Consider the following 23,292-nt stretch of genomic DNA (forward strand, 5'->3'; position numbering starts at 1 on the left):
CTTTTGCAGATTTTTCATTTTAAGACAACATTTAGGGCAGGATAGCACAATTTTGTAGGTTGATAAAAATGTTTCAGTTGTAAAGTACTTTTCATTTATTGGTTATTATGTACTGTTCACTTATTTTTTGTGAATTAAGGTGGAATCTTACGCATTCTGTTCTTGAAGATATAAAAACCTGCTTATGTATAACAAAACTGAAATCACAAGCATGTGTTTTAACTTGTAGTTCAAAAATGGATCCGTACCCATAAACTGAAGTACCTGGGTGTCCCTAAGTATTGGGGGTCTGGTCTACATGACAAAAATGGAAAAAGGTAAAAACATGTGTGTTTTGTTTTTCTCCTCCCATTTTGAGCATTTATTGTTCAGTTTGATTAGTCAAGAGTTATGTACTGAGCACCTACCTGCAGTACTGCTCAGCCTTCACCTGGGTTGTGTGGAGTGTCTCCTGCCGAGATGAGCACAGTGTTCTCTCTCATCTGGGGGGCTTGTCCCAAGTGGTAGCAGCTGCCTGGAACCCAGCTGACGAGTAGGAACACAAAGCCAAAAGTGCCTGTGTTTTTGTTTTTTGTTTTTTCCCCTTAATAATGAATAAGCAAAGAGAAAACCTCATGTTGCTTATGTCAAAGGGAGCCCTCGGGCTTCAACATGGCATTTCCTGTTAGAGACATCAGCATAATCTGCCCGCCTTGATGAGGTTTCAGTCTAGCTGATGAGAAAAGCAAAGTTGTTTGAAACAATCAGAGACCAGTTTAAGTGCCAAATTGTGGGATTTTGCCTCGTGTGTGTCTTAGGAATTCAGAGAGGAGAGGACATTGTTGGCAGAGTTGAGTTGGAGGAAACCTCCAATGCTTTTGATGCATAATTGACACTTTAAAAAATATTTGATTGAATGAATAGAGTGTCATTCAGCAGTGCTGGTAGCTGAGATTCGGAGAGTCGTTTTGGTTGGAACTGGGATGTACTGGTTAGGATGCTCTCAGCTGCAGGTAAAGATAAAACTGACTCAGCTCTCTTTAAGTCACCATCAGGTGCCCCGGTTCCTTTATCTGGCTTTGTTCTCTGTTAATTCTCCATTGTGCAGTCTCACGGTGACTGCCCATTTCTAGACTTCACATGCAGACAGTCCCCCACAGCAGAAAATACGGTTGCTTCGCATGAGTTTCAGTTTCCTGGCAGGGAAACCATTCCCAGGGGTCTTGTGCCCGGCATTCCTCCATGTTTTCTTTGTTGGAGTTTTATCAGTGCTCATTCTTAAACCAGCCACTGGCAAGGGCAGAGTGGTCACAGCGATGAGACAGGGGAGAGGACAGAGAGCCTGAACCCGAGCGGGGCTCCGCCGGACAAGATGGAGATTAGAGGAGCTGCTGGTGGGCGGCCAGCGCTCTGCACTGGGAAGTTCTGATCCTGGAACCCAGGGAGCCCAGCAACTCCGGGGAATGGCCAGATAGTATTTTGTTATAGTTTTTTTGGGACAAGTTTCTGTAGTTTTCATGAAATTTTTTAGAGAAATAGTATAGAGCAGACTAGACACAGACACTTGGTTTCAAATCTGTGCTTTGCCCCTTAAAATGTGTGTGACTGGGTACGTTACTCCTTGTCTCCGTTACCACATCTGTGAAGCAGAGTAACACCTACCCACATAATAAAGAGTATTAAATGTAAAGCTGTTAGAATGTGTACGTGTTAGCTTTACTCTCAAGGGGGTCTTTAATCCCTTAAATATTAAGAACTGCTGGTTTAGAAAAGCACTGTAGACAAGGAATAGCATCTCAAGCGGGGAGTGACCTGAACACGGGCAGAGTAGGCTTCTGGCCTTCGGGGTGGCCTCGTGGCCATCTGTCTTTAACAAAGAAAGGGTGATTGCACACACAGGAGAAAGAGAAGGAAATGACTTGGAGAAAGAGGCTGAGGCAGGTAATGAAGACACGGGAGAAAGGGCTGTTTGGAGCCTGTGTGCGGTAGGTGGCTGGAAGCTACTGCAGGTGCTTACGCAAGGAACAGACACGTTTGACGTACAGCTGACCCCCCATTGACTCCTGGTGACCTTACCACTGAGCCCGTGTCTTTTGTGACGTAGAGTTGGCTGCAGATATCTTCTGAATGGGAAGGTACATCACCCGTAAGGTAATGATTTACTTTTTAGGTTGAAGCTCTTAAGAAATAATCATTTTCGTTCTTACAAAAGTAAAAAAAAAAAGTAAGACTCCTTCCCGCCCTCCTCCCCTGCCAGAAATCCTTACTTCCTCCTGTAACTCATCTGAAGTGATGTGAATATAGTGCTTAGCACAGTGTTAGGCTCGTAAAAATGTTGGCTGCTTTCATTATTAAATCATTTATGCTGCTTTATAGATTCCCATTATTTGCATTGTTGTATTCAAGTCCCTAGGAAAGTATACACCAGTGGTTTTACTTTAGAGAAGTTACTTGGAAGTAGCTTTTCTTTTAGTGCTCAGTGGTAGAAATAATTTTGTGGAAGAACGTGGTAGATTTCTGTGCAGTAGACAGAATCTTGCTTCATTTGATGTGGGTAGTTCAGACATGGTGAGAAGAGGGAGGAATTGTTGAGAGTAGTGGTGGGGTGATCTGTGAATAAAGACAGAGCTCCACGTCCTGTGATGTGTTAATAGATCTCCAATAGAATTAAACTCCGTGTGCTTCAGCTCCCTTTCAGAGTGTCAGCAGAGGCTGTATTTTTTCGTTACCTACATGTTATTTTATAATAATTACACAATCATATCACTCATTTGTAAAAACAAACACATCCGTGAGTCCTTGGTTTCCTCCCTCAACCTCTCAAAACCTATTGTACAGAGGAAATCAGGAGGTCAGCATCAGTGTTCCCTCTTTATTATGTTTGAGGTCGGGGTACTGAAGGTCTTAGAAAAATTAAGACATTTTGCCACTGACTAATTACATGACTTTGGACAAATAACTTTGCCTCTATAAATGTTAATTCTTTTATTAAAAGATGTTTAGAAGGATCTCTAATTCTTTTCCAGTTCAAGAATAGGTAGAATCTTGGATTTTTTATTTGGCATATTGCCTTTTAACTGTTAGCTCTTCCTTTTTCCTATAGAATTGTCATACTGTATTTTTATCTTAGAAACCTAAAATATGTAAGATTTTTGTGTCCTACTTATGTTTATTTATTTTGATATATTTAGTGTGATGGTCAAAAATGTGAATTCACCACTTCCTAGAGAACAAATGACCAATGATTAGTTTTCTTCTGCTGTAAAATGGGGCTCCTGGGGGTGCCTACCTCATCAGGGTGATGGGAGGTTTAAATGCACTGACATTAATACATCTAAAGTGCTTAGAATAGGGCCATTCTCCTATTTCAGTAAATGCCAGCTGTTGTTGTTACAGTGATTATTAATCTTTTTCCCATTAGAAAATAGCTTCATTTTGAGTGTTTGATACATCTTGGTTTTTTATTGATTTATCGAGTGGTTTAACTAGACAGCTCAGGATTTGGAAAACTATAAAGATAAAAGTGGTTCACAGAGCAAAAGATGAACCATGTCACTGCGACTAGGTGATGCTTTTCAGTGCCCTGAAGTATGCTGTATGCACAGCGTACAGAAACATATGTATGGTTATTGAGTCGTGGAGTTTGGGTGCTGGAAAAGACCTTAGAAAGCGTGAGGCCCTACTGGCTTGTTCGACACCTATGCAGATTGGGGCCCAACCAAGAAATGTGACTTGGCCAAGGTGACAGAGTTGGTTTTGTGGCAAAACTGAAAATCTCTGTGTTTTTCTGGTACATTTACTATTCCCCAAATCTTGTCTGTCGAGTACTTAGTATACAATTCTTTTATACCATTTAAGCAGTTTTATTGCATTTAGCTTTTGTTACAGCATCTCTTGACAGTCTTGATTTTAACAGAATGTTAATACTGCTAAAATGTCCCTTAAAAATAGAGAACAGTCACAGACAGGAAGCTGATATCCAGAAGTATAAATTAACTTTAACTATGACAAAAATCAGTGATATCAGCCATACTCAGATTATTTTATTATCTTTACTGTAAAGTGTCTGTTGTCTTCTCTCTGTGGGTGTTTTTTCCTTGCAATGAATGCTGTCTCACGTAACTTGTTGAGACCAGGAGGCCCCTAAGATAAAAGGCAAAACCAGTATAGCCCTTGCAGCTCTTGAGATTTTTCATTGGAAGAACTAATTTCAGATGTCTTTCTTTCCTTTCACTTTTTACTTTCTTACTAAACATTGCCTTGAAAAAAATTACTTTGAAAGGAGAGTAATCATGGCAAAGTAGGTTTTCCTGAGTTACATTCTGTTCATTGACTTTTCTTGTTTGTCTTTAGTTACAGATTTATGATAATAGATCGCTTTGGGAGTGACCTTCAGAAAATATATGAAGCAAATGCCAAAAGACTTTCTCGGAAAACTGTCTTGCAGCTAAGCTTAAGAATTGTATGTGAGCTACATTCTTCTCGTTTTTAATCCAGTAAAGGCTAGTTGTGTTGACGCTTGGTCCTCTGCTGGTTGGTGTCAGGTACTGCATTAATTTATTGTATATGATGCTTTCATAGCTGGATATTCTGGAATATATTCATGAGCATGAGTATGTACACGGAGATATCAAGGCCTCAAATCTTCTTCTCAGCTACAAGAATCCTGACCAGGTAGTTTTATAACTTTAATTTCTACTGTTTAACCTGTTGTTTGAAAACAAATACAGTTGCTGTGAACTTTTGAACCCATGCAGAAGTTTTACTTTTTGAAGTAGATATGGTAATAATAATATTTCTTCTTGACACTTTTATCTAGTTAACATTCTACATTTTTGATGCGATTTGTTGGCACTTTATCAAGTTGGCTATTTTGCCCTAAATAATATTCAGAAGAAGTACTTGTGATACAAAATGAATTTCAAATAGCTATTTGGGGGTGGAAGCTTAAAATTACATAGTGCACCAATGAATTATGTTTGCCTGTCTGCTTTGTCGTTTTTTTTATTTCCTTTGTTCAAGAAATCCATCAAATGTAAGTGTTCTGTTACTTGGAAAATTTGGTCTTTAACATGTTGATTATTGAAATCAATTGGTTTACAGAAATATCTTAGCTGTCTAAATTTGTATAGGGTTTGGAATTGAAATATGCATTTTTTTAAGCTTATTACATTCACTTTATAATTTTTACTTTTTAAGGAAAATAGAAAGGCTGATGTTATTATACCTTTATTTGGGTCAATTTAGTTGGAGTTAGAGGGGTTTATAATTTTCCTGAAGCTGACTCCATGATTTTGGTAAAAGTCAGGTTTCAGTTCAGTTCAGTCGCTCAGTCGTGTCCGACTCTTTGCGACCCCATAACCCGCAGCACACCAGGCCTCCCTGTCCATCACCAGCTCCTGGAGTCCACCCAAACCCATGTCCATAGAGTTGGTGATGCCATCCAACCATCTCATCCTCTGTCGTCCCCTTCTCCTCCTGCCCCCAATCACTCCCAGTATCAGGGTCTTTTCTAGTGAGTCAGCTCTTCACATGAGGTGGTCAAAGTATTGGAGTTTCAGCTTTAGCATCAGTCCTTCCAATGAACACCCAGGACTGATGTCCTTTAGGATGGACTGGTTGGGTCTCCTTGCACTGCAAGGGACTCTCAAGAGTCTTCTCCAGCACAGGTTTAGTTGAAGTTGAAGTTGAAGTCTTCTCCAGCACATAGTTGGGCCTCTGTGTTTAATCCGTTTTATGTGTATTCTCACTTCTTAACTTGAGCTTGTATAAGAAAGGGACACTTGGGCACTTTAGGTGTGTTGAGTCAGTATACTGTACTTTTTTCTTCTTTGTCTTAGGCCTGACTTTGACTTCCTCTTGCTTAGCTTTCCCTTTCTCCTTTGGCTCCCCTTTCTTTTCCTGTCCTCCCCTTCCCTCTCTCTGTTATGGTGGCTGTAAGGAGCTATGTAGGTACCACAGAAGGAAGTTGCTGGTTAGAGCAGGCTAATGGAGAAGTCCTAAAGGCAGCCACAGAATTTCCAGGCAGCTTACTTTATTTGCATTTAGGTTAAAAATAAGCAAGCAAACAATACACAGCTAAGAACCTGAATGGTAAGGATTCCGTTAATTGAAGTAGACCAGACTTATGTAATAAATACAAATATAATTTCTTTTTACAGTTGACTAAAACATGCTGCCTTTTGTTCAGGTGGAAATATTTTTGCAGCTTGGCTATCCTTTGGGCATATGCTTTGGATGGGATAATTTTTTTAGTATTAGATGTATGTGCTCAATCCAGACCCATATTTTTACTTCACTTCCCTCCTGTGACCAGATGCATACATCTGCGAGACAGTTACCCGGAGTTGGAGATGTAATATGTGGCTCTGGGACAGAGGAAAGCCAAATTTATTAGCTTTGTATGCTAATCAGATGTACATGTATATTCCCATAGATATGTGTATACATTATATTAAAATTTAGTTTTAATTATGAAGACTTGACTTTAACATATACTATTTAAATGTACCCAAGAGCCTCATCTAAAAGATCTTCAGGTCATCATTATAATCTTGAAAATATTTTTATGAAGTGAATCGATACTTGGTTATTCTATAAGTAAAGAGAGGAAAAGCTAACACGCCATGTGCCAGCTGAGTTAGCACTTGCACTCAGCGTGTGGCAGTTGTATCGCAACAAGTATTGATGGTTTACTCTGTTCAGTTTTGTTTTCGATGCCATAAGAAAAAGTGTATGATTTATGATCCTTGCTCAAATTGAGGAGACAAGATTATTACAAGTAAAGCACATACTTGCGTAAGGAAGTCAGGTGGTATTACCTGCACTGTAGCTACGTAGGTCATTTCATGTTTTTCTTTAAATAAAAGGTATTTCACAATTAAGTACTTGATGTTGTTCGCGTGTTGGATCAAACGTGGGGTGTCATAGTGTGGCTTTGTGGGTGAATCTGCCCTCCAGTGACAGTATTCTGTTTCTGAGCTTTACAGGCTTTAATTTATCTTGGTGCTTGGACATTTATAGGTGTACTTGGTAGACTATGGCCTTGCTTATCGATACTGCCCAGAAGGGACTCATAAGGAATACAAAGAAGACCCCAAAAGATGTCATGATGGCACAGTTGAATTCACCAGCATCGACGCGCACAATGGCGTGGGTACGTCTGAGGCACCTGAACTAGAGCTGCAGCACCAGTGCTTTCCGTTGAACCCCTGCGCGGCTCTTCATCCTGCACCAGTAGATAAGCAGACGGATCAGAACTGAAGAGGCAGGATAGGGCGGGGGAAGGAGAGAGAGCTTAAGCTCCTGCATTTGAGGGACAGGGCACCTCTGTTCTCTCCATCTTCCTCTCACCCTTCCGAGGTCGTGACGGGTCGGTGGCGAAGTAGTGCAGTCAGCTGCAATGAGGCCTCTTTTGCTTTTCTTTAGCTTAATTGGAATGCTGGGGGCTTTCCTCCATAAAGGTTTGTGTTTTCTTATGCAGCTACAACTTTGTAACCAGTAGACTTACTTTGTCACCCATTCAGCTGGCCTGTTTCCTCAGCCATCGTTTCTTTTTTTTCTGTGTCCAACACTGTGGAGGAGCTAAAACCCCCTGTTCTCTGGGCCTCTTAATACCTTGCAGCATTTTTAATATCTTCACATTTTCCAAGGGCACTGTTAAATGTGTCATTGCTTTATAATTTATTTTGTAGACTAGTAGTCTCAGTTTGAAACTGTAGAGTTTTGCCAGTTTGGGTTATAAAGTAAATTATTAGTTGGAGGTAAATGAGTTCTTTGATACTGCCCAGTATTTGGTGTTTTTTTTTCAAAATGGAGTCAAGATTGTATGATGAAAAAGAAGACCATAGGGTTGACTCTTTTTACCTTATTGCTTTAGATATACCTGAAATTCTGCCTTAAACATCATTTCACTGTGCTGAATCTGCTTCTTTTGTTTCACAGCACCATCAAGACGCGGTGACTTGGAAATCCTTGGTTATTGCATGATCCAGTGGCTTAGTGGCCATCTGCCGTGGGAAGATAATTTGAAAGATCCTAACTACGTTAGAGATTCCAAAATTAGGTAAAGGAAAACTTACAGTAAATTATTTCGGGCAAAATGATGAGGCAGATGTTCGGTCAGAACTTCTTTACGAGGACTATTGCTTTAACGGACACTAATGTAGAAATAAGAAAGGGCTTGTTTAACAGTAAGATTCCTTGGGTTTCTTTTTGTTGAATTTATTTGAGAAGAATGTTCGTAAGTGTATTTAGGATGTAGCACAGTGCTGCTTAATGTGCTATTTACTGTTACTAAGTATTAATAACTTTCCATGGCATCAAGCATCAAACAATGACTCATTCTTTTAATTTTTAACAGATACAGAGAAAATATTGCGAGTTTGATGGACAAGTGTTTTCCTGAGAAAAACAAGCCGGGTAAGAAAAGACTTCTTCAGTGTTCATAAGGATTTTATTTTCTGAGAGGAGAAAGCTCCTGAGGTCCATAGACTAACAACGCTTAATGTAAGAGCTTCGGTATTGTTAAGTGTAAGCGTCTCACTGGGGCCTGCTCGCGTTGGCCTTTCCACAGGTGGGCCTTACTCACTTGTTATTCAGCGCTTTCAGTCAAGGAACCAAATTTCATTCAGTAATGCAGCTGTTTTCTTAGTTGAGGTTCTATTTTGTGCCTCAGACTCTCCTAGGCACTAGGGATCAAAATAAATAAAAACTCCTGTCCTTGTGAAGCTCTAGTTGGGAAAGGTAGACAGTAAAGGAGTAAATTGCACAGTTTATTGCATGGTTAGTACTGTGGCAAAAACAACAAACACAGGAAATGGAATTGAAGAGATGGGTGGGTTGTTACTGTAACTAGGGTGGCCTGGGACGGTCCTCCTGTGGAGGTGCCATTTGAGCAGCTGTGGGAAGGAGATGGAGTGAGCTCTGGGGAGGAACGTGTCCATGCGGAAGGACCTGAGTGCCTGCTGATGCCTGCATCTAGGCCATCATGGGCTTTGGCTTTTACTTTGAGCAAGAGTGCATGAAGTGTGGAGGAAAGGAGGGATGTGAACTGTCTGTCTTTAAGGGAAGTCTCTCCAGCTCCTGTCTTGAAGATCGACTGCTAAGGAGGCAAGGCCAGGTACAAACAGGAGCTAGTTAGAAGCCTCCTGCCATAATCTGAGCAAGGGAAGTAGCAGTGCAGGTGTGAGCAGTGGTCAGTCTGGATATATTTAGATCTTTTCAAGCCTTTGCTCAGTTGTCTCCAGGGAGGTCTACTGTGTGAGCTTAAGCTCCTTAAATTTGCAACCTGTCAACCACATCTGGAAATGGAGTGTTACTGCTTTTTCAGATTTGCTCCCTGTTGCCTTCTCCCAGTCACCAGCCTTTCCCTCTGGCCTAATGAATCACTAGCACAACTTCCAACATCAAGGATTTCTCTTTGAACTACATGGAAATGGAATCATAGAGTGAACTAAACAGATAATTTCACAAGGGCAGGGATTTTTAACGTTCTAGTTTCTGGTGGCGTTCTTTTTCTTTCATTCAATACTGCATGTATGAAATTCATTCCCATTGTTAACATTTTTTAAATGTTTTTATTTATTTTTTAACTTTATTGAGGAATAATTGACAAATATAATTCTATAATGTGATGATTTGCTATGTAGGCATACCTCATTTTATAGTGATTCACTTTATTGCACTTTGCAGATGTGTTGCTTTTCCTACTAATTGAAGGTTTGTGGCAGCCTATGTCGAGTAAATCCGTTGGTGCTGATTTTTCCAACAGCATTTGCTCACTTCCTGTCTGTGTCAAACATTGTGGTAACTCCCACAATATTTTAAGCTTTTTCATTATTATTATACTTCTTATGGTGATTTGTGATCAATGATATTATTATTGCAAACAATTATGACTCACTGAAAGCTCAGATAATGGTGGGCACTTTTTAGCAATAAAGTGTTTTTTTAGTTAAGGTATGCACGTTTTTTTAGACATTGTGTTATTTCACACATAATAGACTACAGTATTAGACATCACTTTTCAATGCACCGGGAAACCAGAACAGGTGACTTGCTTTATTGTGATACTTGCTTTATTGTGGCGGTCTGGAGCTAACCCGAGGTGTCGTCTGAGATCTGCCGGTACATGTAGACTGGAGAACGATGAGCATGATTTAGCACCGCTATCACCTCGCATAGTTCACACTGTTAACAGCGGCCTTTCTTGAAAAGACCAGCCTTGCTCTGTGATGGCACCTTTGTGTTCAATCATGTGTGAATCTGTGAGTCTGTTTCTGGGCTCTTTCATAGTAGTTGTTTTTTTTTTTCTGTTCTTGGGGCACACTGTCTTAATTACTATAGCTTTCTCTGATAGTTTAAGTCCTCTGGCACTTTTTCTTCTTTAAACTTGACTTTGCTGTTTTGCATGATCCTTTGTATATTTGTACATTTTAGAATCACCTTGTCAGTTCCACACATGTCCTCTCCCTCTGTAACATGCTGAAATTTTGAGTGGAATCGCAGGGACTCTGTGGACTAATTGGGGAGCATTGGCATCTTTATATAATTGATACTTTATGGCTTTCATTTAATTTGGTGTCAGTTTCTCTGACCTGTGTTTTATAGTTTCCATTTGGAAAAAATCTTGCCCATCTTTCATTATATTTGTTTGTAGGTATTTGATGCTTTTTGATACTATTGTATATGGTATGTTTTTATTATTTTTCTAAATGCTTGTTGCTAGTGTATAGAAAGATTTTTAAATACTTTATATCCTATGATCTTGTTAACTTTACATATTGGTTAGAAGTTTTTTAATAGATTTCTTAGGCTTTTCTACGTGCACTCATGTTGTGAATAAACCGTTTTGCATCTTCCATTCCACTCAGTGCTGTCTGTTTCTTTTCTTGCCTTACTGCACTGGCTAAAAACTGCAGGACTTTCAGGCAGCATGGAAACGGTACAGATGGGCTTCCTTGCTGTTTTCTTCTCTCAGAAGGGAAGTCCAGTGTTTTATCACACTTGGTGACGTTTGCTTTTGGTTTTCTGTAGATCCCTTTATCAGATTAAGAAAGTTGAAAGGAAGGATTTTTGTTTCTTTTTTCTCACGTACCTAAGTATTTAGAATCATGCTTGACATGTGGTAGGTACTTAAAATGTTTGAATGAATGAATGAATGAATGCGTGTGTAGCACTGACATAATGTCTTGATTTATTGAATGTGGGAGGAGGATTTGAAGAACTGGGAGAATGGGATTTTCTATAATTCAGACAGAAAAAACGCAGGGTGAGCAGGTTTTAGGGGTTGGTCAGGATTTTGGATTTGGTTGGCATGTGAGATGCCAGTTACGCAGCCAGTATATGAGTCAGTGGAAGTCAGTGGGTATACAAGTCTGGAGGTCAGTGGAAAGGCTGAACTGGGCATATACATGTATGAGTCATTAACCCCAAGATGGATTTTTAGATGGGTGTTGAGAGGTGCTGATCTTGACTAGTAAGATTTCTTTTTATGGATTTGGTTCTGCCTCAGTGTCCAGTAGACCTTTTATCATTCACAAGTTGGTTTTTCTCTTTTATGGGACAATCAGGGCTTCCTTGTGTTTCTTTTTTCAACCTGATTTTCATGTTTTATTTTTCATTTACCCAAAAAATGCAGCTGTCTTCTCTAGAACTAATGGCTTCTGTGGCAAAAAAAAAAAAAAAAATTCTGGCTATGATATTTATTGTACTTAAGCACATTTTACTTCATAACATTTATTTTAGGTCCTTTTAAAAAGTAGCTTTAAAATTATATTAGTAATTGTTTTTATATATATTTAAATGTTGCTTGTCTTCTTTCTTACTGTCAGAATTAAAAGACGTTTTTTGCATTGTATCTAAAAATACATTTTTTTATTTGACTTATCTGACAATTCCTGAATTCAGAAGCATACTTCCAATGAAGACGTGATAGAAAGACATATTTAACAAGCTATATATTTGCATTCTAATGTTACTATAATTGTGGATCATTTTCTTAGAAGAGGTAAATATGTTGTATTTATTATAAAAACTACAAAATAATTGTGTTATTCTTTTAGATGAAATTGCTAAGTACATGGAAACAGTGAAATTACTGGATTATGTCGAAAAACCTCTTTATCAAAAGTTACGAGATATTCTTTTGCAAGGACTGAAAGCTATAGGAAGTAAGGATGATGGCAAGCTGGACCTCACTGTTGTGGAGAATGGAAGTTTGAAAGCAAAACCAGTGGCAAAAGTGAGTTTTGTTATTGAATTTTCCTTTGGGTTTCCTGTGACTGTTTGCAACAAATATAGGCAAGTAAATCAGTAGCTCAGTAAAGAAAATAGCAGATTGCTCTGCAGTCAAATATTTATCATCATTACGTAAAAGCAAACCTTTGTGATATGGAAAAATACATAGAGGGTTTTAGAAAAATGAGTATGTGTTTCTTATGTCCGGTAGCAAGTTAAGAAATTCCCTGAACAAGTCTAACTTGGGATACTAGTATCTGGCAGAGCAATTTGGGTGGGGCGCTCAGTTCACATTCTGTGTGTCCACATTCTGTGTGTCCTTTTCTCCCATGTCACCCCTTTCGGTTGATCCTGTGTTTCACTTTTTCCTTGTTCATTGGTGTGGTCCCACGTATTTGCCATTTGAAAATTGGTTTTGAAAAATTATCATTTGAAAATTGCATTTGAAAGTTTCCTTATTTGTTGGTGTGGTATATTTCCCATTTAAACATTATTTTGCTCTTTACAGAAATGTCACTTCATAAAGTTGTATATCTGTATATAAGAAGATTAATTTTTTGGAAAGAAATGTTAAATAATAAACCTATGGTAGAAGTATTGTACAGACTTGTACATAACCCCTGGTATCACTTTAAAATTCAGATTTTAAGGTATACATTATCTTACTGGTTATTTTTAATAATTACTGGTTAACTTTTTCCTTTTTTAATCTGAAATTGTGTTGCTTTTATATGAAAAAGGAAGACTACTTTTAGAAGAAAAATATGTTTTTACATTACTGACTTTTAATTGTCATTAACTCTGTAAAATTCCAGTAGACTTTTTGAAAGTCTCATATTCCAAACTATGAGATAAAGAGTTAAAAACAGATTTTCTCCCTTTAGAATAAACAGCATATTAAAGGTTTTTCATAATTTTTTAATTTCAGAGGAGATAGGAATTTTGAAATTGGATCATTAATTTGACTTTTTTGGCTAATAGTAGATTTCTTTATAATTTCATCACAGAATTTGGAATTATACATATGCATCTATATATACATCTTCTTGCTTTCATAAGTTTTGTCTTAATTGTACCTTATTCCATTTTTGTGGTCAACAACCATGAGGAAAAACATATCCAGTTTTATGTGAAGAGGATAAATTGAAGGCTGAGTAGAATTCTTCAGGAAGGTGGTAAACTTAGAATTTGCATATATGTATAAACATATAGCTCACATCCTGCTCAGGACAGATTTTTGTGCATTAATATTTATAGCTGGCTTTTGTAGTGTTTTGCTCTAAAATTTTGCTGATTGAAAAATAAAGATCTCTGTAGTCCTGAGAACTTGTCCAGTGCCATCTCCCTTCCCTGTGCAAATCACTGTTGTTTGTAACTACATGCTAGAGAAAATTTTGTTTCCCCAGGTTGGCTGACTTCACAGCTGAATAGGTCAGTCTGCTGCAGAGCTAACATCTGTGACCTTATAATTCTCTTGTGTCCTTGGATAGTTCAGAAAGCTGGAAATTTCTTGTTAGATCATCCCCTACATGTATAAAGCTTCATTTAGGGGAAGAACATGAATAAAAAGCTGAACTGTTAGGTTTCCTTCATTGGTTTGCTGCCCTTTTTTTTCCCATCTCAAAACTGGCACAAGACTGTTTTTGTATTGAAAAGAAATTAATCAAAGTTAAGATTAGGTAAGATCCTGAAGCTGCTTGTTTGGCATTTAACTGTAGATTAATTGTTGATTTTGTTAGCCTTTTGTTTTTTATTTGTAAAGTGAAAGAGTTAGTTTTTGTTTTTAAGCATCAGAACACTTTCTTCAAATAAATTGTAAATATACCACATCTAAAACAGATAAAAGCAGAGCTTCATCCAACTTTTGAGTCTGAGGACTTCCAACAAGAGAAAGCTTTCTTTTCTGAGAAATTAGTATATTCCATCTCTTTTTTAGGAACATGTGTTGAAATTCCTCTTTTTTTTTTTGCTCTGGTTTTCAGAATTTCAGAGCTGAGTATAATGCTTCGTCATAGAAGCTGTATTAATCCTTATAATTGCATATTTATTCTTTATTCTTTTCCTTTGTCATAATTTTTTAAAAAACTTAAAGTGTACATTCTTTGTATTTACGACACTCAAATCTCTGACAGAGAAGGCAGTGGCAGCCCACTCCAGTGTTCTTGCCTGGAGAATCCCAGGGACAGAGGAGCCTGGTGGGCTGCCATCTATGGGGTTGCACAGAGTTGGACGTGACTGAAGCGACTTAGCAGCAGCAGCAGCAAATCTCTGAAAGAGATGAGTTTAATCAATTCAATGTATATTTCTCTTTATATTCCTAAGAGATAAGAGTTGTTTGTTTTTTTAAACCTATAAGAATTGGTCAGCAGTAAAATGAAGCAAGGCTTCTATCTAGTATTTTACAGCCATGCTTGATTGTGGTACAGTAAATTTGGAAAGTGTAGTGAAATATGAATGTATCCACTTGTAACTGTTTTTGGTCTCGGTAACCTAAGGGTATTATTTAAAGCACAGAATTTTGGTTTGACATAAAGCTGAAGTAGAAAGATACTAAGTATTAGTTTCCCCTTAAAAAATACTGCAGCCAAAAATTTCAACTGTTGATTAGAACTGGCACTTAGAATCTGTAGGTATAGCTGCAACAGTTACTGGATTCACTGTGTACTCTTAACTCACCTTTCAGCAATTATGTGTGAGGTCTAATTTATGTACCTGATCTAGGCTAGGTCCCCGGGGCTACAGGGATCAATAACATGTAGTTCTGTCCTTAAAGAATTTCTCCCTGTCCCATCTGGGTTAAGAACAGCTTAATTTACTGGAAAGAACTCAGCAAGTTAAAAGACATTAATACCTCCATTAGCTATTTTTTTATAAGGTTTTGATTAAGTTGCTTGCCCAAGCCAACAAAAAGAGCTGTTCATTAGAATCTCTTGGGTCTCATCCCTGGAGATCTGCTGACTAGGTCTAGAGCATGGGCCTGCAGTTTTTTATTTTCAAGCAGTATATATTGTTGCTCCCTATAAGTGATGTCCAAGTACCCTTTTTTTCTATTTCCAATTTTTTGTTTTTCTAAGTTATGTGATGCTAGTCGACCTTTCCATAGTTCCTCTGAAAAATCATTAACCATTGTTAAATAAATAATAAATAAATTCCTGCTGGTGCTCAGCCTGGAACATGGTACAGAGGACTGAACAAGAGCAAAGAAAGGTCTTCCAGCTCCCATCAGTGGCCTGCAGCTGCTCTGGTGGACAACTTCTGTCTCTTTGATGTAATCACACCTCAGCATCATTAAATTTATACCATGTAGCCTATAATTGAAATCAGATTGCTCCAATATACCATCTAAATTTGGTGAAGGTCTGTCTGGCTGTTTTTGTATGATAGAATAGCAGAAACTGTATATTAATTATATAAGTTTAGATTGTTGCAGTTGATACATTTCTTTGTTTTTTAATGGTAGTTTGCTTTTAAATCTATATCTAAGTGGATTTGGTGTTTACTAAGAATTTCTTTCCCTATAAATCCCATTCAATTCAGTTCAGTCGCTCAGTCATGTCCAACTCTTTGCAACCCCATGGATGGCAGCACGCCAGACTTCCCTGTCCATCACCAACTCCCGGAGCTTGCTCAAACTCAAGTCCATTAGTGATGCCATCCAACCATCTTATCCTCTGTTGTCCCCTTCTCCTCATGTCTTCAGTCTTTTCCAGCATCAGGGTCTTTTCTAAGGAGTCAGTTCTTCACATCAGGTGGCCAAAATATTGGAGCTTCACCTTTAGCATCAGTCCTTCCAATGAATATTCAGGACTGATTCCTTTAGGATTGACTGATTTCATCTCCAACACCACAGTTCAAAAGCATCAATTCTTGCACGCTTAGCTTTCTTTATAGTCCAACTCTCACATCCATACGTGACTACTGGAAAAACCATAGCCTTGACTAGATGGACCTTTGTCAGCAAAGTAATGTCTCTGCTTTTTAATATGCTGTCTAGGTTTGTTCTGATAGCTTTTCTTCCAAGGAGCAAGTGTCTTTTCTTTTCATGGCTGCAGTCACCATCTGCCGTGATTTGGGAGCCCAAGAAAATAAAGTCTTTCACTGTTTGCATTGTTTCCCCATCTATTTGCCATGAAGTGGTGGGACTGGATGCCATGATCTTAGTTTTCTAAATGTTGGGTTTTAAGCCAACTTTTTCACTCTTCTCTTTCATTTTCATCAAGAGGCTCCTTAGTTCTTCTTCACTTTCTGCCATAAGAGTGGTATCATCTGCGTATCTGTGGTTATTGATATTTCTTCTGGCAGTCTTGATTCCAGCTTGTGCTTCATCCAGTCCAGCATTTCTCATGATGTGCTCTGCATATAAGTTAAATAAACAGGGTGACAGTATACAGCCTTGACGTACTCCTTTCCTGATTTGGAACCAGTCTGTTGTTCCATGTCCAGTTCTAACTGTTGTTTCTTGACCTGCATACAGATTTCTCAGGAGGCAGGTCAGGTAGTCTGGTATTCCCATCTCTTTAAGAATTTTCCATAGTTTCTTGTGATCCACACAGTCAAAGGCTTTAGCATAGTCAGTGAAGCAGAAGTAGATATTCTGCTGGAATTCTCTTGCTTTTTCGATGATCCAACGGATGTTGGCAGTTTGATCTCTGTTTCCTCTGCCTTTTCTAAATCTAGCTTTCACATCTGAAAGTTCTCAGTTCATGTACTGTTGAAGCCTAGCTTGGAGAATTTTGAGCATTACTTTGCTGGCATGTGAAATGAGTGCATTTGTGCAGTAGTTTGAACATTTATTGGTATTGCCCTTCTTTGGGATTGAAATGAAAACTGACCTTTTCCAGTCCTGTGGCCCCTGCTGAGTTGTCCAAATTTGCTGGGATTTTGTGTGCAGCACTTTCACAGCATCATCTTTTAGAATTTGAAATAGCTCAGCTGGAATTCTATCACCTCCCCTAGCTTTGTTCATAGTGATGTTTCCTAAGGCCCACTTGACTCTGCACTCCAAGATGTCTCTCTGGCTCTAGGTGAGTGATCACACTGTCATGGTTATCTGGGTCATTAAGATCTTTTTTGTATAGTTCTTCTGTGTATTCTTGCCACCTCTTCTTAATATCTTTTGCTTCTCTTAGATCCATACCATTTCTGTCCTTAATAAATCAATAAATCCCATTATATCAATAAATCCCATTATTGATTTCTTTACTTTGAATATTGTCTTATTTGGATTTTGTCAAGTATCTTTTGCCCCTAATTTTTTAAAGTCCATTAAAATAAGTGAAATTATGATATCTGTGCAGTGAAAGTCAGTTAGTTGTATCTGACTCTTTGTGACCTCATGGACTATACAGTCCATGGAATTCTCCAGACCAGAATACTGGAGTGGGTAGCCTTTCCCTTCTTCAGGGGAGCTTTGCAACTCAGGGATCGAACCCAGGTTTGTCTCCCGCATTGCGGGTGGATTCTTTTATAGCTGAGCCACAAGGGAAGCTCTACCTGTGCAGCACAGTGCACAAATAAGTGAGAAATTTGAACTTCACAGAAGTGAACACATGCATTTAAATGTCTCCTAAATCAAGATGTGGATCATTCATTGAAACCTCTCTCGGCCATTACCCTTCATTAAGAATAACCAACAGTATGACTTCTAACATCGTGAGTTCATTTTGCTGTTCTAAAAAACTTAGCAGTACCACCGTGTGTTTTGTATACTTTTGAGTCTTTGATTCATTTGTATTTCGAATTTCTGTGCTGTTGCAAGTAGCAGAAGTCTTTTTGGTTTTTGTTCCTGTATAGTACTCTGTTATGGAGAAGGCAGTGGCAAGCCACTCCAGAACCCTTGCCTGGAGAATGCCATGGACGGAGGCGCCTGGCAGACCACGGTCGATGGGGTCGCGGAGTCGGACACGACTGAAGTGACTGAGCACGCATGCAGTACTCTGCTGTATGACTGTATCATGATTCGTTTGTTTCTTCTGCTGTTCATGGATATATGCACTGTTTCCAGTTTTCGGTGATTGCAATTACACTGTTAAAAACACGCTTATAAATTCTTTTAGGAAACACATATAATTAATTCAAGTTGGGTGTGTATATAGTAGAGTTAGCAGGGCGTAGTATGCTTAATAGCTTCAGCAGATCCTGCCAAGGCTCTGTCCGCTCTGCTCTCTGACCAGCAGCTTAGGAGAGTCTCAGTTGCTCTTGACACTACTTATTGCATTATGTTAATTCTACCTACTTCGGTAGGTGCTCACTAGTATTTCTGGATGGTTTTAGTTTCATACCCTGGGAATATTGATTTTGAACACCTTTTCATGTGCACATCAGTCTTGATAACCTTTTTTTTGTGAAGTGCATTTCAGGTCCATTAAAGTATGTCTGAGTTGTCTGCTTTTCTTTGATTGGCTGAGTTAAGTACTTTGTATATACACAATATATGTGTTGCACATTTTTTATATACAGTCTGGTTTTTCTTTTCACTCTTAATATGACATCTTTGATGAAGAGAAGTTCTTAACTTTAATGAAGCCTAATTAATCAGGGGTTTTTGGTGTGTGTGTGTTTGTTAAGGGCTAGTGCTTTGTGTATTCTAGTCTAGAAAGATTTTGTTCACAATCATTCTTGTGTCAAGAAATTTTATTTTGTCTTTTTCAGTTAGGTCTGTAATTTAACATAATTTGATTTTGTGAATGGTGTGAATTGGTGTTTGTTTACCCTCTGGTTATCTAGCTGATCTGAACCATTTACTGAAAAGATCATGGTGTCCCTAGAGCAGGAAGCTGGTTTTCAGGTGGCCACCCGTGCTTGAATGTGTTTCCAGATGCCCTGTTCTCTGCCATCGGCCTGCTCTTCTGTGTTTGTATCAGTGCCACACTGCTTGAACTACTTCTTTGTGGTAATATTTGATAGTTGAGTTCTCCAGCTTTGTTCTTCTATGAGATTCTTTCTGTTTTTGGCCCTTTGTACCTATAAATTTTACTAATTTCCACAAAAATACTTCTGGGATTTTGATTGCATTGACTTTTGGGAAACTGATATTTTCACAATATTCTTTTCTGTTCCATGAATATGGTATACCTCTTTATTTATTTAGGTATTCTTCCACTTACCTCAGTGATGTTTGTGGTTGCATCTGACTATGTAGAGAATATACACATCTTCCATGTCTAACTGCTTACTTAATTCTTGGTCTGTTTCTTTTGCCTCATCTGTAATCATCCCAGACCTTTCCTTCATGTCATTTAGTTGTCAGCTCTGTCTGTGGTTTTTGAAATTTCTAGTATAGTTACAAATTCTATAATGATTATTTTTCTGCTTATTAGCTATCTGGTTGCCTTGTTATTTCTTTTTTAAAAATTCTCATTTCTTTAATCGTTAAAAACTTTTTTTAAGCCTCAAGTTTACTTTATAAGTTTTCTTTTTGAGGGGAGGACTGCGTTTTCTTTCACAGTGGGGTCTCCAGCTGTGTATTGCATGCTATGATCTGGGAGGGCACCATACCACAGGTGCCTCAGATGATTCTGGTGCAAATGAAAGGCAGGGGGTGGCCTCTTTGACTGCATATTAAAATCGCCTGGGAGCTTTTTAAAAATTCCATTGCCTGGCTTACACCCTAGACCAATTAAACCAAAAGCTATGGGAGTAGACCTAGGCCTCAGGATTTTTAGGTGATTATGTTGTGCAGGCATAGCTGAGAACCACTGCCAACCAAAATTTGAGTATCTTAGAATTCTAGCTTCCATGTGGAAAGCATTCCTTTTGCAAATAGACAAAGCAGATATTGGGCATTTAAGTCTAAAAGACTTTAAATAATAGCACTTATCAGCCTCATGACCAGTTTGTATTCATAGACAGTTATTCATACATGCCGTGTTTTAATTTTTATTGGAAGAGATAGAAAAGGAAATTTGGCATCATATAAGTGCTTTGAACGGTATGTAGGGAGATTTATTTTTGGACATAATAAACAGATATGCTTATAAGATATGTTCAAAACTTGGATCTCAAAAGACAGTATTAGACCAAGATTCCATTTTTCTGTGATATCATGACTAGTTTTTAGGAATTATATTAAACATTTGTGTGAATTTATTTTTAATAATGAGTTTTTTAAAAGTTATCTTTCCGTGGAAATAATAATATTGCCTATCTTGCTCGTAAGATTGTTGTGTGGATTAAATGAGATTTAGAAAGTACTTAGACCAGTGCTGAACACATGATAAATTAATCAGTAAATGTTAACTGCAACATGAATGCTGTTGTTTCACTGAGTACATTTTCTCAAGTCTTTCTGGTGTCTTGATGTCAGGAAAATAAAGATTCAAATGAAATAATTTTTATTTGAATCTTTCAACACCTTCAACTAAGATCATATATTATTAAAGTTCAGTTTATGCGATGAAGTATATCGGGCGGATGTGAATGAAGACTTGCTTACATTGACTTGGTGAGTGTGTGTGTTCAAGTTGATGGTTTGGAAGAGTAAATGATGGGGAATGGGTAAAAGTTGATTTTGCAACAAAAACAAGATGATAATTGCTGTGAAATAAAGGTTACAAAATAGAGCTCCATAACTCACTCATATTAAAAATGGTTAAATTAATGAGTTTGAAGTTAACTTTCTTCCCTCAAGCTGTTGATTGATACTAAGGGACCTAGGCAGTTGATGTAAAGCAGAGGACTTCTGATGCCAGAGGATTCTGCGTTCACCATTCACCCATGTTGTTTAAGGATTAGAAATGTTGTGGCATAGATACATTGTGGGGGGAGGTCAGACAGTCTGTTTTTAATAGGAACGCTAATGCAGCCTGGTTTAGTTTTAAGAAACTTGTTCATGAATGCCTGTAGAGCATTTAATTCCCCACCAGTACATACAGAGGGTTTGGTTTTCATTGAAATATGTATTTTTATAAATACTGGCCTCTTTAGTTTGCAGCATTACAGCTTCAGAGTCTTGTGCTTTTAATTCTTAGTTTGAAGTTTACCCAGGGGACTTGATAGTGCTCAGCGCTGGTTATATCAGCCTTCGGTCTCCTTTGAGCATGTATGTAGTACTCTGCGGTCTGTCAGTACTTTTACGTTATTTTGCATATACTTTACAGCACTAATATGAGATATATCTGCTTACAAATGATGAAAGTGAAAATCAGAAGTTAGATGAATTGTTCAGGGCCATACAACCATTAATAATTATTATTATGCATTTATATAGTTTTTTCCTTCATAGGAACTCAAGGCACTTGAAAATCTCCTAGTGGTTTTAGATATAAAATATTAAAGACAATTAAAGCATCACTAGCTATGCATTTGCCTCTCCCTGTAAGTTGCCCTTGAAGCACTGTGACTTTGCTGGAGTTTTGACATTAATGGTACAGGTGATGGAAGCCTCAGGTCATATTAATTCCAGCACAGAAGAGAGTACTGTCATGTGTGCGTCTTTAGACATTTGCTTGTTGAATGTGAATGTCTGGATACAGCTCTCAGTTGTTCAGTGATCACGAGTTTGATCATATTTGTGGTGCTTGTGATGTGAGTGATGATAGTCTCAAAAAGCCATTGTTGCCAACACTGTGGAGGATGGATTTACTGTTTCCCGAAGTGCTTATATTGGGAGATCTTGCCAGGCTTTGATTGCCCTTATTACTTGATGAGAATAAGTTCTCAGTCATGTAGTATTCCTGAAGGTCACGTGCCCAGATCCAGCTTGTTTTTCAGCTCCTTATCTGCTCAGTGGCTGTATTTTTCTAGGAGTGTGGGTGACAGTAGGTGCCTAAAGCAGCTCGTTTCTAGGTCCTCAGAAGTAACACACGTTTACTCCAGATAAGCAAGTGGACGTTTATGCCTACTTGGTGAAAGCAATTTTTGCTAAAAAATGTGTTGCCCATAGAGCAGGCAATCACGTGTGCTTGCCACCTAGTTGCAATGTTTCCACTTGTTTGTTTATTCTGACAGTTTACAGATGCATTGGTTTTATTTGCTCACTCATGAGTTAGCAATGATCTTTGCTGCACCATTTTCATCTAATTACAGGCAGTGCTTCATTCTTCATGGCATAAGAGTGTGGTAGCTTGAACTGGTGAAGGACGTAGATATTCCACATTTTGTCAGCCATGTAAGGAAAATCAGGGTTTGACCATGTCGTGTTGCCTGTGTCACTTTACAAATGAATTAATACTTCACAGAGTGAAATTCTATATATGTGGGATTACATTGGACTCATTTATGGAACTCTGAATGACTTCTTATCAGTGATAGTGTTAGTCGCTTAGTTGTGTCTGACTCTTTGTGACCCTATGAACTGCAGCCCGCAGGCTCCTCTGTCTGGGGATTCTCTAGGCAAGAATACTGGAATGGGTTGCCATGCCCTCCTCCCGGGGATCTTCCCAACCCAGAGATCAAACCCAGGTCTCTCACATTGCAGGCAGATTCTTTACCATCTGAGCCATCAGGGAAGCCCAAGAGTACTGGAATGGGTAACCTGTCCCTTCTCCAGGGGGTCTTCCCAACCCAGGAATCAGACCGGGATCTCTTGCATTGTAGGCGGATTCTTAGCAGGTCAGCTACCAGGGAAGCAGTAGGTGCTTAGAAAATACACGATGGGGTTCCTGCCTCTTTTCCAGTAGAATCAAGGTTACTGTGGTAGGAAATTACAGCATGTGTTACTCTTATCACAACCTTTATCACACAAACTCATTTAAAATAATAAATCACTTTGATGTATGGTAACATTTAGACCATTCTTTAAATTCATCTGCCCTTCACTTAGGTCACTGACTCATTTCCTAACCCACCTCCCATCTTTTCATCTCATCTCTTTTCCGTTATGTCTGATCTTTTCCTACTTTTTCTCAAAACATTTCTATAATCACTCGTCCATTTACATGGTTTTTGAGGGGCTTGCCTCGTAGCTCTCTGTTTTTACTGTAGTAGTGGACTCCTTGCTCAACAGGTGCAGACCCCAGATATGTGTGCGTGTGTAACATGCATAGTGGCAGGTGCCCTTGCCCCCAGGAGGGTCCAGGGTGGGAGGGCAGGTAACGAGGGCGTGGGCAGTGGCTGGCCAGGAACACATGAATG

At 38.6% G+C, this 23,292-nt stretch overlaps 1 protein-coding gene across 11 annotated transcripts in view; it reads left to right on the top strand.

Moving 5' to 3' along the window:
• The window catches only part of VRK1 (VRK serine/threonine kinase 1), an 84,961-nt gene that overhangs the window by 47,724 nt on the left and 13,945 nt on the right, over nt 1-23,292 (top strand). For all 11 annotated transcript variants that reach the window (XM_070357924.1, XM_070357928.1, XM_070357927.1 and 8 more), the window contains 7 exons: nt 230-317; nt 4,333-4,441; nt 4,561-4,653; nt 7,003-7,135; nt 7,924-8,044; nt 8,342-8,400; nt 12,045-12,223. In XM_070357924.1, coding sequence (XP_070214025.1) covers nt 230-317; nt 4,333-4,441; nt 4,561-4,653; nt 7,003-7,135; nt 7,924-8,044; nt 8,342-8,400; nt 12,045-12,223 — 782 coding nt within the window. The remainder of the gene's footprint in view (nt 1-229; nt 318-4,332; nt 4,442-4,560; nt 4,654-7,002; nt 7,136-7,923; nt 8,045-8,341; nt 8,401-12,044; nt 12,224-23,292) is intronic.

Source organism: Bos mutus, chromosome 21 (assembly GCF_027580195.1).
Source record: "Bos mutus isolate GX-2022 chromosome 21, NWIPB_WYAK_1.1, whole genome shotgun sequence".
Lineage (NCBI taxonomy): Eukaryota > Metazoa > Chordata > Mammalia > Artiodactyla > Bovidae > Bos > Bos mutus.